Source organism: Canis lupus, chromosome 13, assembly GCF_048164855.1.
Source record: "Canis lupus baileyi chromosome 13, mCanLup2.hap1, whole genome shotgun sequence".
Taxonomy (NCBI): Eukaryota; Metazoa; Chordata; class Mammalia; order Carnivora; family Canidae; genus Canis; species Canis lupus.
Genome location: NC_132850.1, coordinates 36,381,969 through 36,398,857, shown reverse-complemented (window position 1 = coordinate 36,398,857; position 16,889 = coordinate 36,381,969). Strand labels below are relative to the sequence as shown.

At 37.1% G+C, this 16,889-nt stretch overlaps 1 protein-coding gene and 1 non-coding gene across 3 annotated transcripts in view; one reads left to right on the top strand and one right to left on the bottom strand.

The window, feature by feature from the left end:
* FGD6 (FYVE, RhoGEF and PH domain containing 6) overlaps positions 1–16,889 on the top strand; it is a 107,470-nt gene that overhangs the window by 34,913 nt on the left and 55,668 nt on the right. The window contains exons 3-5 of one of the 2 annotated variants that reach the window (XM_072773123.1): positions 3,534–3,681; positions 15,627–15,694; positions 15,775–15,805. In XM_072773123.1, the coding sequence (XP_072629224.1) occupies positions 3,534–3,681; positions 15,627–15,694; positions 15,775–15,805 (247 nt within the window). Of the gene's footprint in view, positions 1–3,530; positions 3,682–15,626; positions 15,695–15,774; positions 15,806–16,889 lie in introns of both variants that reach the window. The other variant, XM_072773122.1, reaches the window with a different exon arrangement.
* On the bottom strand, positions 14,040–14,112 carry TRNAM-CAU (transfer RNA methionine (anticodon CAU)). The gene has a single exon. It is a non-coding gene; the product is annotated as a tRNA-Met (tRNA).

Below are 16,889 nucleotides of genomic sequence, written 5' to 3'. Positions count from 1 at the left end.
GAGAGAAATATGGTAATGATATTTGAGTTGGAGGTTTTTTTTGTTTTAATTTTTTATCTATTTATTTTTAAAGATTTTATTTTTATTTTTTCATGAGAGAGACAGAGAGAGAGAGAGGGAGGAAGAGACACAGGGAGAGGGGGAAGCAGACTCCATGCAGGGAGCCCGATGTGGGACTTGATCCCTGTTCTCCAGGATCACACCCTGGGCTGAAGGCGGCGCTAAACCCCTGAGCCACCCGGGCTGCCCATGTTTTTATTTTTTTTTTTAAGGTTTTGTTTATTTGGGCACCTGGTGGCTCAGTGGTTGAGTATCTGCCTTTGGCTCAGGTCATGATCCCAGGGTCCTGGGATCCAGTTCTGCATCTGGGAGACTGGGATCAAGTCCTAGGACCCTGGCCTATGACCTGAGCCAAAGGCAGATGCTCAACCACTGAGTCACCCAGGTACCCCTCCAGTTGGAGTTCTAATGAGGAAATCTTTGAGGTTTACTGGAAGATTTGAGAGTTCTTATTGAAGGCCTACAAGATGAATATGGACTCTTCTGTTGTTTGGCACCTGTCATCCTCTCCAAGCTCCCCCCCCCCCCCCAATTAATTATGTATAGGAGATTGTGCTGCAGCCAAAATGTTCTTTTAATTTTATTTTATTTTTAAAAAATATTTTATTTATTTATTCATGAGAGACACAGAGAGAGACAGAGACATAGGCAGATGGAGAGGCAGGCTTCATGTAGGAGCCCGATGTGGGACTCGATCCTGGAACTCCAGGATCACGTCCTGAGCCGAAGGCAGATGCTCAACTGCTGAGCCACCCTAGTGTCTCCAAAATGTTCTTTTTATTTCCTAAATACAAACATTCCCACTTCCACACCATTGATTATGATGCCTAGGATGGTGTTTCCCTTTTAAACCATACACTATTGTAGTATTCCCCCTCTTCAAATCTTTGTGATCACCACCACCAAAAATACTTAGCGTCTGAACCTCTGAGATTTAACAGCCTTTGCTTTCTAATATAATTTTTGTTTATTCAGTAAAAATTTACTGAGGGCCTATTAAATGTTAAGCAGTATGCTTCCGATTCAACTGAAAAAGACCATTTATTTGTTCTTAGGAGTTTATGTTTTAGTGAGGGAAATAAATATATCACCATGTGTGGTTGAGTAAGATGGTGTGGGATTTAGAAGAGGTAAGTATATTAATGTGGGATAGGGAGGGGGTGGCCAGGGGAGGTTTTCTGTAGGAAGGCAATTTTCAGACCTAAAATCTCCCAGTATTTTGTGGCTGTTATGTTTTGATCCATGTCCTTTTAATATTTAAAGCTTTTTTTCTTCTTGTTATTAAATGTTAACTTTTGTAAATAATTGTACCCCTAATGGTTGTGGCAGCTAGCTGCTTACCATCTCCTTAATAATGGCTTTCTAAATGTTGGACCAAGAAACGCCTCTCAGCTCTCTCTCAGACAAAATAAACCTAATTTCTTTGCAGGTGCTACAAGCTTTGTTGCTGATTATTCAAAATTGTTATACTGTTGAGTCTAAGAGTGCACGGAGTGAAAAAACCACAATTACTTGGATTTTTGTTTATAACCAGGTTGTGATTCAGTGCAGCAGGGTGAGGCCTGAAGTTCTGTTTTTCTAAAAAGCTTCCTGGTGCTGCTGAAGCAGCTCATAGATTGAATGTGTCTTGAGTAGCAGGGTTTTAGAGGATGTAAAGAGATAAAGAAGATAAAAACAAGTGTTAAGGTATGTTTTCTTTTATTTATATGAATGTACCCTGCAGTCTCTACATCCTGTTAGCTTTATTTACTCTTGCTAACTTAACTTAAATCAACTAATTACCCAACTGGGTTGGGCTCCTGTCTGTGCACCCAGCGACAGTGAATCTTGCCAGTGATCTGACTAGGAAGCTTCCGCTCTCCACTCCCAACTCCTCCCTGGGGAATGAGTCTCCTCCGTGTCATGGAGCTATGATAAGGTGTGCACCCACTTAATTGAGGCTGTGATATGATTCCCCAGGCCCTCCAGCTACTGAATAATAAGGAACCCCTGTCTTTGGCAGAGGGAGGTGTTCCTTTTGGCATTCTGCCTTCATCCAACTGATTTCTGTAAGAGATGAGTTCCAGGAATGGCATGTGAGGCTAGTCTGTATCCTATAATGTGTAATCAGGAACTGGCAGAAAATTCATCTTTAGCTTTTAAAGTTCCTGTTAGAAATTTTCATAACTGGTGGAAACCTTGGCAGTTGAGTGGACCTGCCCCCTGACCTGTGAGGGACCTGTGAGGGTGAAATACAACTATCTCTTTATTCTGAGTGTTTCCCCTGATGATTTTCTTTTCTGTGCATCTTTTACTGACTCTTCTATTCTGCGATATTCTTGTAGACTGCAGGCAGGAAAGCAGTTGCTACAGTTAATTTGTTCCTGAGTCTTTACAACCAAAGTTAGAATTATTTCTGTTGTCTTCCTGGGGAACTTTGCTGTGGAATTCCCCCTACCCCAAACTGGGATTGTAACAATGACTGTTAGATTCAAGAGCTCTGTTTCAGTAGAAAGTGGGAAATGTTGACAGTGTCAGGCTGGTGAGGCAGAGTTGGTAAATGGCCTGGTACAGTGATTTTCAGACTTCCAACATGTATCCTCTCAGGGCCCTGCAACCCTAGACTTTTTGATTCAACAGGTCTGGATCAGAGCCCAAGAATTTTTAACATCCTTGTCCTTTCCCATGTCTTATGAGGTGGTTACCTAAAAGGAATTGGTGACAATCAGGGTGGTTGGGCACATGTTTACAGTAGCACATGCATTGCTTATTGTGTTCACCATCATTACCTCCCAATTCTGATAGATTGGTTAATTGCTTTTAAAAAAAGAAACACTGAAACCCAGGGAAACGCCACTGCTTCTAATGTTCCTGTGTAGCTAGTGAGTGCCCCTTTTGTGGTAACCCAGCCAAATCCTGTGAGGCTCCATGATTTATATGAGCAGAGACCTGTTCTTTTCAAGTAGATTTGGAAGTATAGGATTAGGGCAGCTGGAAAACTTGCTTCTCACACCCACCTTCCTATTATGAAAATACATGCTTTCCAAGATGTTTGTTTATTTATTTATTATTATTATTATTTTTAAAGATTTTATTTATCTATACATGAGAGACAGAGAGAGAGAGAGAGAGAGAGAGAGAGGCAGAGACACAGGCAGAGGGAGAAGCAAGTTCCATGCAGGGAGCCTGACGCGGGACTCGATCCCAGGTCTCCAGGATCACGCTCTGGGCTGAAGGTGGCACTAAACTGCTGAACCACCTGGGCTGCCCCCAAGATGTTTATTTTAAACCAAAAATGAATTTGAGTTTTTAACACCTGAGATAGTGAAAGAAAAGGGGAAGTTTGGTTGGTCTGGATATTTCCATCCCTGTGTTTATATCCATTAGGTATACCTTACTTACATCACAGGAATAACATGGTTTGTCCTGTGTGGTTTTTTGGTAGTGTTCTTGTTATTTAAGGTGACTAATGTGGATAACTTTCACTGAAGCAGTTCTGGAGCATCCCAGGAAGGACACAATGATCTTGGTCTTGGTCTTGGTGAACTTCCTTCAGATGAGGAAGAAGACATCAACAGTTCTGATGAAGACGATGTCAGCTCTGACTCTAGTAAAGGGGACCCTGACCTAGGAGACAAACAGGTATGTGTTGGTATTTAATTTGTTTCTACTTGTGTGTTTGTTGGTCTCTCGTGACATTTGGAAATAATATTTATTAGCACGATAGGCACAAAATTCCTAGTTAGTTTTTTCTTAAGATTTATAAAATATTTTCTAATTTAAATTTAGTTCCTGCTATAATGTAGTACCTAAGATGTCACATTTCTAAAGGTACATCACTTAGAGATATTTAGTAATATTTTGAGAAATTATTTTTGGCACTGTCCATTGGTTTTCTTTTGGGTAACAAAAATACCCTCTCAGGATTGTTCCTTGTATTGCTAACAATTCTACTTGAAAAAAAGGAATTACATGCATTTCAGACTTAATGAAATCTTTTTAGAGATAGAATAAAGACTGCTATTAATAACACAGCAGGATTCCCTTTGAGGTGATTCAGTATTTGTATTTTCAGTATACATTGCAATAAGATTGGCTACATGTTGATAATTATTAAAGATACGTTAGTACTTGGAAGTTCATTTTATTTTCTCTAGTTTGACATGAATGCTTCATTATAACTACTTTTTTTTAATAAAGACATCATTACAAGGGAAAAAATAACCCCAAGATGTGTTCGAACATCTTACAGCAAAACAGAATTTGAAAGGATCCATATAGCAAGCCTATAAAACTGTAGAGGAGAAAACCCACATTACCTAACTTCTATGCCATAACATCAATTGTTTCCTCTTTAATGTATTTTTGCTCTATTTACATTTATTTCAGCCTTAAATGAATGGTATAAATTGTGTAATTGTTTGAATTTAAATCCCAGCTCTACCACCTAAGAGCTAGGTGAGTGGGCAAATTATTTAATCTCTTTGAGCTAAAGTGCCCCCATTTTATGAAGAAAAGAATAGAATTTATCTCTTAGTTGAGGACTAAATGATTTGATATGCGTAAAGTCTTAGAACACTGTTCAGTACATTGTAAGAACTCAATGATTATTTGCTTATTTCTTGTAAGACTTAATGCCATAAAGTATTGAATCATATTGTTGGGAGTAACCACTAGAAGTTGTTTAGTCTTAAGTCAGATGAGTTTGTAAGATGCCTAAGACAGAGGAGGGACCGTTCTTAAAGGCCCACAGCATCCCTCAGTAGTGTGTGGGTTTTACTTTGACTGTTGAGTAATTCGTCTGGTGTTTTACTACTCTCTACTCTGATTTGAAAGCTTATTTTCCTTGTTGCTTCTTCATGGATACAGATTCTACAAGTATTTGTAAAATTCTATTTCCCAGATATATACCAGATGGAAAAAAGTATGAAGTAGGTATAAAGCAGTGTTCAAGGTTTTTGCTTATGAACAACTTACATCCTAATGGGACAAGAGGGGTCATATATTCACGGGACTAGTGAGAACTCCAGATTATTACATGCTATGGAGTTAATAAAACAGAGCAATGTGCTGGGAACTGAGGAATCTACTTAGGATAAAGGCCTCTAAGAAAGTGATATCTGACAGAAATAAATGACCAGAAAAAGCCTAAGCCTTCAGGGTTTGGGGAATAGGCTTCCAGTGGTCTTCCGCTCTAAAGGCAGTAATTAAATGAACCTTTACTGTCTTGGCTAAACTGCAAGTTCTTTTCCTAACAAGTACTGTTTCCCATTGTTTGGGTTTGTTTGTTTCTCTTGTTCAAACTCTTTCTGATTTCTCCCAATGCTTCTTTAAGTATAGTGACCAAAAGTGATGTCCACATTCTCCTAGGGGTCTCACTGATGGTATAAAGGAACGATTTCTCTCTAGCCCTTTGGTGTTACACATCTTCTCAGCACTTCCTGTCACAACACTGCCTGGTTGACTCATTCGTTTTGTGGCCATTGGAGACTTCCAGAGTTCCTTCCTCTGTGTTTGTACGGGCCTTTCCTTTCCCTTTTGGTATTTGTATTGTTGGGCTTTGTCTTTAGTTGTGCCACTTGCTGCAGTATCACTGTTAAATATTTTTCTGTTTTTAAAATGAGATTACTTCTTCAGTTAGTCATGGACATCTAGTATTTTTATACCTGAATCTAGCATATTGATAATTTCCCTCTTTTAGAGTTTTTAGCCATCCTGACGACCTCACTGCCTCTTTAGCTGTGACAGCTGTGGCAATAATTAAAAGAGCTAAGTGTCCCTTTCTAGATGGTTGCTGATCTGTTTAAGCATAACGTGGTAAATGCTTTTCTCTTAAAATAATTTGCTTTCAAAGTGTTAAGAAGAACATGGTCTTGGGATACCTGGGTGGCCCAGTCAGTTAAGCATCTGCCTTTTGCACAGGTCATGATCTCAGAGTCCTGGGGTCCAGCCCTGTGTCAGACTCTACGTCAGGCTCCCTGCTCAGTGGGGAGTCTGCTCCTCCCACTCTTCTCCCTCCATCCCCACTTATGCATGCCCCCCCCCCCCAAATAAATAAAATCATCAAAAAATAAAAGAAGAATATCATGATCTTTGGGGCCATATTGCCTGATTCTTACCACTTACCAACTCTGTGGTCTTGAGCAATGTGCTTATTATCTTTGTGTCTTAGTTTCTCCATCTGTAAAAACAGGAGGGAATAGGATAGATGCTTGTTTTTCTTTCTTTCTTTCTTTCTTTTTTTTTTTTTTTTTGACACTTGTTTTTGTTTTTTAAGATTGTTATGATGATTAAGATCACACTGAGGACTTAAAACATTTCTGGCACAAATTGAGTGCTCAGCAGATTTTAACTGTTCTTATTGACATATATAAAAAGAAGCAAGCAAAATCTTAAGTATGTTCAGTCATTCCTTGTATAATGAAATATAGTTTCAAGTATCTTTTCCTATCTTTGATGAATAAATCCGAAACATGTTCACATAAAAGGTAATATTGTGTTCTCACAAAAACATGAAATTTGGCATCCTAAGACCTGTGGTTCAGTCACAGCTCTGCCACTTACTAGACATATGACCTTGGTCAAATAATAATTTTAAGTCAACTAGTTTATTTATACCAATCTCATTTCACAATGGATTTCAAGTAATAACAAAAAAAAATGTATGCCAAAATATGTAGTTAAATAAAGGGGTTAATAAATCGTGCTGGAACTACTGGACATCCATATGCCAAAGAATAAAATAGACCTCTTCCTTACCATACACAAAAATTAACTCAAGTGGATCATAGACCTAAATGTAGGAGCTGAAACTATAAAGCCTTTAGAACAAAATATAGGAATGACTCTTCATGACTTTGGGTAGGCAAAGGCTTCATTGATGCAGCAACAAAAGTATAAGTGATGGGAGGAAAACGAAATTAAAAAATTTTATACTGCATAGTGTCATCAAGAAAATGAAAAGTTAATCCACAGAGGAAGAAAAAATATTGGCAAACATCTCTGATAAAGGGCTTGTATCCTGAGTATATAAGGAACTCTTACAACTCAATTAAAAAAAAGAAATTTTAAAATGGGCTATCTGAATAGACTTTTTTTTTTCAAGGAAGGTATACAAATGTCCAGGAATATGGAGAAATTGGAATCTGTATATTGCTGGTGAGAAGGTGAAATGGTACATATAAACTTTTTTGGAAAATAGTCTGTCAGTTCCTCAGAAGATTATATTTAGAGTTATCCTATAACCCAGCAATTCTACTCCTTGGTGTACACCCACATGAAATAAAAACATATGTCCAGACAAAATCTTTGTGCAGAATGTTCACAGCATTCATTATAGTAAAAAATGGCAGGAACTCAAATACCCATCAACTGATAAATGGATCCATCAACTGATAAATGGATCTAACAACAGATGAATGTATAAATAAATGTAGTGTATCCACACAATGGAATCTTACTTAGCAATTAGAAACTGTGCTGGTATATGCTACAGCCTGTATGAACCTTAAAAATAGGCTAAGTGGAAGAAGTCAGTCACAAAAGACCACATAATACATGATTCCATTTATATGAAATATTCAGCATAAGCACATCCATAGAGATAGAAAGTAGATTATTGGTTGCAAGGGGGTACACAGAAGGGAGGTTGGGGAGTGACTTCTAAGGCATGGGGTTTCTTTTGGGGTGATGAAAATGTTCTAAAGTTAGATTGTAGTGATGATTACATACCTTGAATATATTAAAAACCATTGACTTCGGCTGCCTGGGTGGCTCAGGCTGTTAAGCGTCTGCCTTTGGCTCAGGTGGTCATGATCTCAGGGTCCTGGGATCAAGCCCCACATGCTATCCCCTCAATGGGGGGTTCTGGTTCTCCCTCTGCCCCTGCCCACCATTTGTAGTCTCTCTCTCACTCTCTCTCAAATAAATAAAATCTTTACCAAAAAACCCCCTAAAACACTGACTTTATGTATGTATGTATGTATTTATTTATTTATTTATTTTTATTGACTTTATGTTTTAGAAGAGCAAAAATACATTTTATGGAATGTGAATATTCTAATAAAACTATTAAAATTAAAAATTGTGCTAAAGGGAAAATAGTAAAGCTAAGTGGAATATTGTACAGAGTAATGCCTGTGGTGTAGTTCTATCAGCCAGCAGGTCTTTGGAGTAGAAACATAGAAAGAGACCTTTTTTTATATAACTTCTTTGACCCTTAGTTTCTCAGGTGACACAATGGGACAGTAATCTCCTGAGTCATTCCAAGGATCATATAGGATATATAGTTGTAACATACCAAATAATTACAGTAAAAACACATTTGAGGTCAAGAAAGTTTATGCACACATTAGGCATTTGTAATATTCTTTTAGGATTGTGTTTGTGATAGGTTGTATCAGTTTCCTAGGGCTACTGTTACAAAATATCACTAACTGGGTGGTTTAAAACAACAGAATTTTATTGTCTCAAGTTCTGGAACCCAGATATCCAAAATCAAGGTGTGGCAAGGCCATGCTCCCTCTGAAACCTACAAGAGAGAATCTTCTTCCTAATGGCTTGCTTACGATCTTCACTGTTCCTGGGCATATAGCTGCAGCACATAAGTCTCTGCCTCCATCTTCACAGTGTGCCCCCTTCGTGCGTGTGTACTTCTTCTCTTCCTGTAAGGACACCATTAAGATTAGGGACCCATCCTAGTCCAATATGACTTCATCTTAATTTACTAATTTTATCTCAACAATCCCATTTCCAAAAGAGATCACATTCTGAGATCTCTAGGGATTAGGACTCCAAAATTTCTTCTGGAGGCCGTGATTCAATCCAAAACAGGTGTGCCAGATTTCATGGACATAATAATGAACACAAAACTGATAGTATGAAATGTTTTCCTTATGAAGTATATCCAGACTCAGTAGGAGAAAATAATGGATATGTGCCACTGGGCTCTTGTTTTGCCTTTGTGAAAGGAGAGCAAACAGATGCTCAGAAAGATAGTCTTGCAAAGGTAAAAGTGCTACCAGGAAGGGGAAGAATGTTAACATTGTATACCACATCTGTGTGCCTGCACTTGTCTTTGTACTGTGGGTACAGATATTATACTTAATCTTTAAAAACATGCCATTCACTACCATCCCAAATGTGTTCCATCAACATCATTCAGTTTCTGTGGCTTATCCCAAGTTACTAGTAGAGATAGCCATGGTAATCTCTATTTTTTTCCTGTTCTAAGTTTTTAGTTTTATGTTTTGGGGTCTTTACTTTCAGTGCTTAATAAATGGTTATTTGAAAATGAGATCTGTTCATTCCCCTTCATTGTAGTTAGAATATAGACCACTGTTCAACTTTCCTGTATATTGACTTCTATACCTCCTTCTTTTCCAAATTTTCTTTGTAAAATAGCTAATATGATATATACCCTATGAAGAAAAGGATGAAAACCCAAGAAAACTTTGTCCTTTCTAGGTTAATCATGGTGTAACCTCATTTGGGGGATAATTTAATGATAAAGATGCCTGAGAAAGGCAGATCTGGTTGTTCAGTTTTTTTGCTTTTTTAGTAGAGCCCTTGAGTAGCATAGCAGAGGCCTTTTAAGAATTCTATTTAGCGCCATCTGGGTGGCTCAGTGAGTATCTGCCTTTGGCTCAGGTCATGATCCGGGGGGTCCCGGGATCGAGTTCCACAATGGTCTCCCAACAGGGAGCCTGCTTCTCCCTCTGCCAATGTCTCTGCCTCTCTCTGTGTCTCTCATGAATAAATAAAATCTTGAGGAAAAAAAAAAAGAATTCTATATTAAAAAATAATGGATAAATTTCACTGGATTTTACTTATAGTGAACAAATGTGAATAGAGGAGAACACCGTTAAGAATTTACAAAGCTGAGCTATTATCAAGAGATCAGAACATAAAACTGGGTTTCACATCAAGGGTTCTGTTTTGGAATTTGTTTGACTTATGATCTTCACAAAGTAATTTCATTGTGGCTAATGTTTCAGCTTCCACAGCAGGGTACTTCTGGGAGATGCAGTTATTTAACAGGCAATCTGCTTTGAAATGCGATGTAATTCAAGTGAGGACTGTCATTAACTGGAAAGTTGAGATGCCAAATACGGCCTCTCGAGGTTTTACAGTGGGATGTATTTTTCCATCATTGTTTGACTTGGGTCAGAATAAGTCATTCTTCTTACAAGTTGAAGATAATACAGAACTTTTTACTTTGTTCTGTTTTTTAGTTATCTTTGACTTTCTATTTTGAAAATGGTTGTAATCCATTGGATCATTTTCTAATAGTTACTATCCCTCTTTAGCTCTAGAGTTTTCCTAGTTTAAAAAGTAGACAAAAGAATACATAGATGCCTAGAATTTTAGAATTGTAAAAGGCCTTTAATCATCTAGGCCAACCCCTTACCCTTTTTTTTTACATGATGAAATATCTATAATGACCTAATAATTTGTTTCAGATTATATTTTCATGTTACTCAATACATATTATTTTTTAAATATTTCTAATAAATCTCTTTAAATTTTTTTTGTATATTTTTTATTGGAGTTCTATTTGCCAACATATGGTATAACACTCAGTGGTCATTCTGTCAAGTGCCCCCCTCAGTGCCTGTCACCCAGTCACTCCATCCTCCCACCCACCTCCCTTTCCACTACCCCTTGTTCATTTCCCAGAGTTAGGAGTCTCTCATATTCTGTCACCCTCTCTGATTTTTTCCCACTCGTTTTCTCTCCTTTCCCCTTTAATTCCTTTCACTAGTTTTTATATTCCCCGAATGATTTAAATCATGTTTGTCCTTCTCTGATTGACTTACTTCACTTAGCAGAATACCCTCCAGTTCTAACTCAATACGTATTCAAAAGCACTGTGCTCTGTCCTTAGATTCTGAGATGACAGCCACCCTTATATACATTTGCTCATTCATGCATATCAGTTGCACAGTGGACCAGGTATTGTGCTATGTGCAGAAGGATACAAGGTCCTAAACTAGGGGGAATTAAACATGTCAGTAAATAAACAATCCACTGGATTAAGTTCTGTACATACATGAATAAGAATAACTTGTCCTGTGGCAGTGGTAGGGAGAGAATATGAAGGCAACCTTCATAAAGGAGAAAACCCTTGAGCACCCTCTTAAAGAATAAGTTGGAATTTGACAGGCAGAAACTTTTGGGGAGGGGAGAAGTGAGGAGGGAAGTCAAAGCAGAAAGGCTTATAGGGACAGACATGCAAGGGCAGAGCACACTTGGAGTTGGCAAGGTGGTGCCATTATGGCTGGAGTAGAGAGTATATTGTGTCTGGGAGCAGAAGATAACTAGACACCCTGAGAAGTATCTCAGATACATGGCAAAGGAAACTTGAGTCTTTGTTGCCCATAGGTGATAGGGAGTTGCTAATGTGTTTCAACCTGAGAATTAAAGTGATTATCTTTACATTTTAGGACTGTTACTCTGTGACGGTATAGAGACTGGGTTGCAGTGGAATTAAAAAAAAAAAAAATCTAGAGCCAAGGAAACTACTTAGGTTCTTGCAGTAGGGTAAACAGGAAATAAGGAGGCAATATTAAAGGAGAGAGGTATGAATCAATGAAACTTTAAGGAAATATTCATAAGGATTAGTAGACAGGACTCAGTTGTGATCAAAGAAGGCGGAGAAGAAAGGAGTCCAGATTTCTGGCTTTGATGAGTGGCTATCTGTAGTATCTAGTATGCAGATACTTGATGACTTAAGGAATGACCAAAGGTCATCAGATGCTTTATTCTTTGTGAATCTTTTCCTGAATTACACACTGCTGCCTGTTAAAATCTTTTCCTCCTTCAAGAGGTCAGCACATTTCATAGTTATTTGTGTATTTGGTCTGTTCTCTTTATTCACTTCTTGAAGGCTGGGGCTCTTCAAAAATTTATCCTTAATTTCCTCTTCTAACAACCACTTTCCTGCCCCATCTCAGACCTACAGATCAGAATTTCCAACAATTCAATGGGAACCTGAAATTTAAGAGCGGCCTGGGGTTCTAATGATAAGGAGTGTTTTCAAATTTAGCTGTAGAGCAATGAATCGGCTGAGGGTAGAGCTGTTTTCTCCTACTAACTTTGCTATCAAATGATGGATGGTCAGTTACTATAGATTTTTGAATGGTAGTGTAAGGATGGTAGTCACTCCTTCCTCTTGGAATGATCTCAGAATAACAAGGAGGATAAGAAATACAAATTCTGTCTTTGAGGATATTAGAAGATGTCTAAAACCTCCAATCACAATATATGAATAAAGGCTCCCATTTCCAGCAGCAATAAAGTTTCCTCCACATCCTCACCAACACCTGCTACTTTCTGATTTTTTTTAGCTTATTTATTTTTTAAAATAACCAATACTTTAGTAATTTAGTAATCTCAAACTCACAACCCCAAGATCAAAAGTTGCATGCTCTTCTGAGTCAGCCAGGTGCCCCACTATTTTCTGATTTTTTTTTATTACCATTCTATGGATACGAATTGGAATCCCACTGTGGTTTTAATGTGCATTTCCCTGGTGACTGATTATACTGAGCATCTTTTCATAAAGTTATTGGCTATTCTTAAATATTTAATGAAATGTCAGTTCACAAACTTACATATACTGGACACAGAACCATGTTTATGAATTTTTTTTTTTTTTTTTTTTTACCACCTGGGACTTTTATTTTCTTTATCATGGCTTTTTAAGCATAAGTTTTAAATTTATGAAGTTTAGTTTATCGATATTTTCTTCTTTTATGGATCATGCCTTTGATGTCATATCTAAAAACTGTTATCCTATACAGGGTCACAAAGGTTTTCTTCTAGAAGTTTTATAGTTTTAGCTCTTAAAGTCTAGGGTACATTTTTAAATAATTTTTGTTATGTGATGTCAGCTTATAAATTCATCTTTTCACTTATGGATATCTAATTGGTCCAGCAATTTTGAACCATTTATTGAACAAAAACCAACCAGACAATTCTTTCTTCCATTGAAGTGCCTTGACAACTTTGTTAAGAATCCATTGACAAAATTAAGGGCCGGCTTCTCTCAATTTTTTCCCTTTGACCTACATGTCTGTCTTTATGCCAATACTCACCATTTAGAACCCCCCCCCCCCCATAGTTTACAATCTCAGCTTCTAGAAGGGAAACACATCCTTCATACTCACCAGCTCCAGTGCCTCTGAATCGATGCCACTTTCTGTCTCAGGGTCTTGCCATGCCACACCTGAGATGTTTAATGTTTAAATCTTAAGATTGTAAAGTTGCAAATTCAGCACTTTCATTTTACAGATAAGGAATGTCAGGCACACTGTAATTGTTTTTCTAAGTTAAAGTATTTTTTGTCCCCTGCTGGAACAGAAGCATGATATCTGCCTGGGGATAACATTTATTATGGAGTCATCACATAGTTCTCTCTAAATGAGACCTGGCAGAGCAAGGTTCTGAAGAGGCAAAAAATTGTTTGGAGTAGAAACTTAACAAAGGCAAAGTTATAAAAAGAGGAAAGGAAGAGCGCCTGGGTGGCTTAGTCAGCTAAGCAAGTGACTCTTGATTTTGGCTCAGGTCATGATCTCAGGGTGCCAGAATTGAACCCCTCATCCAGCTCTGTGCTCAGCAGGGAGTCTGCTTGAGATTCTCTCTCTCGCTCTGTGCTCCCTTTATCCCCCAACCCCCACCACACTTGCTCCTTTGCACTCATTCTCTCAAATAATAAACAAATCTTAGAAAGAGGAGCGTAAATAAAGGGGAAATACTGAAAATAAAGTACACCTACTTGAAGAGATGGTTATAAAAGTGGCATACATTTTAGGTGGCTCTGCTAGTCAAATGCTTCACCGTCTACAGTATACCTCGGTTTCTTTAAAGCTATTGCTAGCACCTCTTGACCTTTAAGGGACATCACATCATTTGAAAATAAGAGTGCTGAGTTATGGCTTGATTTCTTTCAGGTCTTTTTTTAAAAAATAGATTTATTTAATTTTTTTGAGTAATCTCTGCACCCAATATGGGGCTCAAACCCACAACCCTGAAATCATGAGTCTCATGCTCTGCCAACTGAGCCAGCCAGGCATCCTCATTTTTCATTTTTAATGCATTTCTTCTGGCTCTCAATTTTAAAAAGATATACTGTATTTTACAAATATTAAACTTTCTAGCTACAGATGATATAAAGAAACTCATTATAATAGGAAAGCAGTGACTTGCTAAATTTTTCAAAGTAACAATTATCCCTGTGTGTGTGTCTGTGTATGAGTGTACAGTCATGGTTATTAGCACATGACTGATACATGGTCTGCAAGATAAGGCTGTGTTTAAGACTGCTTCCTGAGGAATGTAGCTGGTGAATGGAGCTGAGTATCTTATGCTGCATCTTGCTCAGTTGAGCAAAACTTATCCAGTCTGTTGGTCATGATCATCCAACAACCTGTTTTAGAAAAGAGGAGTAATAATGTGGATGAAAGTCAAATTCATCTATCTAACTGTTCCTTAAAAGATAGAGTTTGAGAGGCACATGGGTGGCTCAATCTGAGGGACATCTGGATGGCTCAGTTAAGTATCTGCCTTCAGCTCAGGTCATGATCCCAGGGTTCTGGGATGGAGCCCCACATCTGGTTCCCTGCTCAGCAGGAAGTCTGCTTCTCCCTCTACTCCTCCCCACTGCTCATGCTCATGCTCTCATGTACACATGTGCGCGTGCTCTCTCTCTCTCTCTCTCTCTCTCTGTCTCTCAAATAAATAAATAAAATCTTTAAAAAAAAAAAGAATTTGGGGGCTAAGATCAAATAGCAAGGCAAAATATCTAAGGCTAACTAGACTGCAGTATTAATGCATTCTGAATTAATAACTCTTTAAAGACTTTTTGTAAATAGTTGGTTTCATAGCCTACCTTGAATATTTTTTGCATAATAATATTTATATTCTGATGGAAGAGTTAGGATTTTTTTATATCGTATTTAAGTTCTTATGTACTTAAATATGAAAACATGGAAGGAATAAATACACACTGCAAGATTAGTATTTATTCTTGGAGGAGGAGGGAAACTTGAATGTTATATATAACAATTTGTTTCATAAAATGTTTTAATCCAGTATTGCCAAATGTTTGGCATTTGTTAAATCTTAAAGGAAGCAGAGGGGAGATATATATGGGTATATATCTAGCAGTGAATCTTTGTGAGGAGATGCCATGATTACCAGCAGATAAGAGAAATTTAGGGTAGTGGAAGAATTCCTAGGTTAGATAATGGGAAGAACTCATGTTTATGTGATACCTGTAGGAGTCATTTCTCCTGTAGAATATGACTTTTTAGTTTTGAACCATTGACAGTTTTGCTCCACCAAGGCTCAGGCTCCTCAAGATAATCCATCAGTCCAGTGCTGATAGTGCTGAGAATCACCTATTGCTCTCAGCTCCTCCTGTATTATGCTTCAATAACCATATGTAATTCTTCATGTTTGCCATTGGAGATGTTATATAGTATGAAATCAGAAACCTAGAAGTATCAGAGTTCGAATTTACATCAAAGCTGATCTTCATTATCCTTTTATGAGTTAATGCTTTCTTTATGCACTCTTATCCACAGGATGAAGATACTGGAATGAAAAGTAAAGTCCATCATATTGCCAAGGAGATCATGAGCTCAGAGAAAGTGTAGGTATTCAGTTTATAATTCAGAAGACCATTTATTTCCCCATTGGCTCATTTAAAACATTTATATTTTTCTTTTACAGCTTTGTGGATGTGTTAAAACTTTTGCACATTGTAAGTATCTGCAAATATTTTCTTAAAATCTGAGTCTGTCCTCCTTTGCATCTTTCCCTATGTTAAAAAATTTTCAGCATAACTTAAATATACTTAACGTGTGTGTGTATATATATATGTATATATATGTATATATATATGTTAGAAAATTATGGTTACATCTTTAAATTCATATATGTGTGAATATATTTTCTAAAATGTATGTATCTAATGTCTCTGTAGTATTACCAGATGATTCCTGAAAAATAGGGCCTTTATTTTTTTTTTTTTTTTTTTTTAAATAGGGCCTTTATATCCATGTCTCCAAAGTCTTCAAATTTTCTGTGTTCATAATAAAGAGTTTTTAAAGTGATAATATTTCTTGTTGGGTAGTTATGGAAGATGTTTATCAATAGAATTTTAGACAGTATAAAAACAATATAAAAAGAATGTCATGATTGGTATTCAAAATTATTCTCCTTCTATCTGAATCAGCTCCCAGAAATAGACACTTAAAATAGACATTTTTACGACTAACTTTTTAAAAGTTCTCTATCCAATTTTTATAATTGTCAACTTGAATGAACCTGTTGGGAAACAATTATGATATGTCTGACAGCATATTCATTTTTCTCATGCACTTTTTTATACATGCAAGTTTTTACAAGTTTCATTACGAATTGGAAGTTAAAGCACTTTTAATCCTACTTTATTCCAGTTATATTTTGGCAAGTTATTAAGACTTAACAAAAGAAGGGTAAGTTAGAGGAAACAATGAAGAAAGAAATTGAAGTGGAAATTTACTTAGATGGTATAATTACTAACATCTTAATTACTGAGACTTGGTAGGTTCACACCCATTAATATCTCTAAGAGTATCATTATTTTCAGTTTTCCTTTTGAAAGATACATGTGAATATGAAAAGTAGGGTACACTTAAGGGTGGTTCATATTCACTAAATGATTCCCTGTGTTCTGTACTTAGTACAAGAGAAACCAGGAGCTCTAATTCCTGTGTGAAAAACCTCTAGTTTTGGAAACTTTTCTAAAACAATTCTTAACATTATTGTTTTAAGAAATTACTATCCTGTGAATAGTTTCTTAC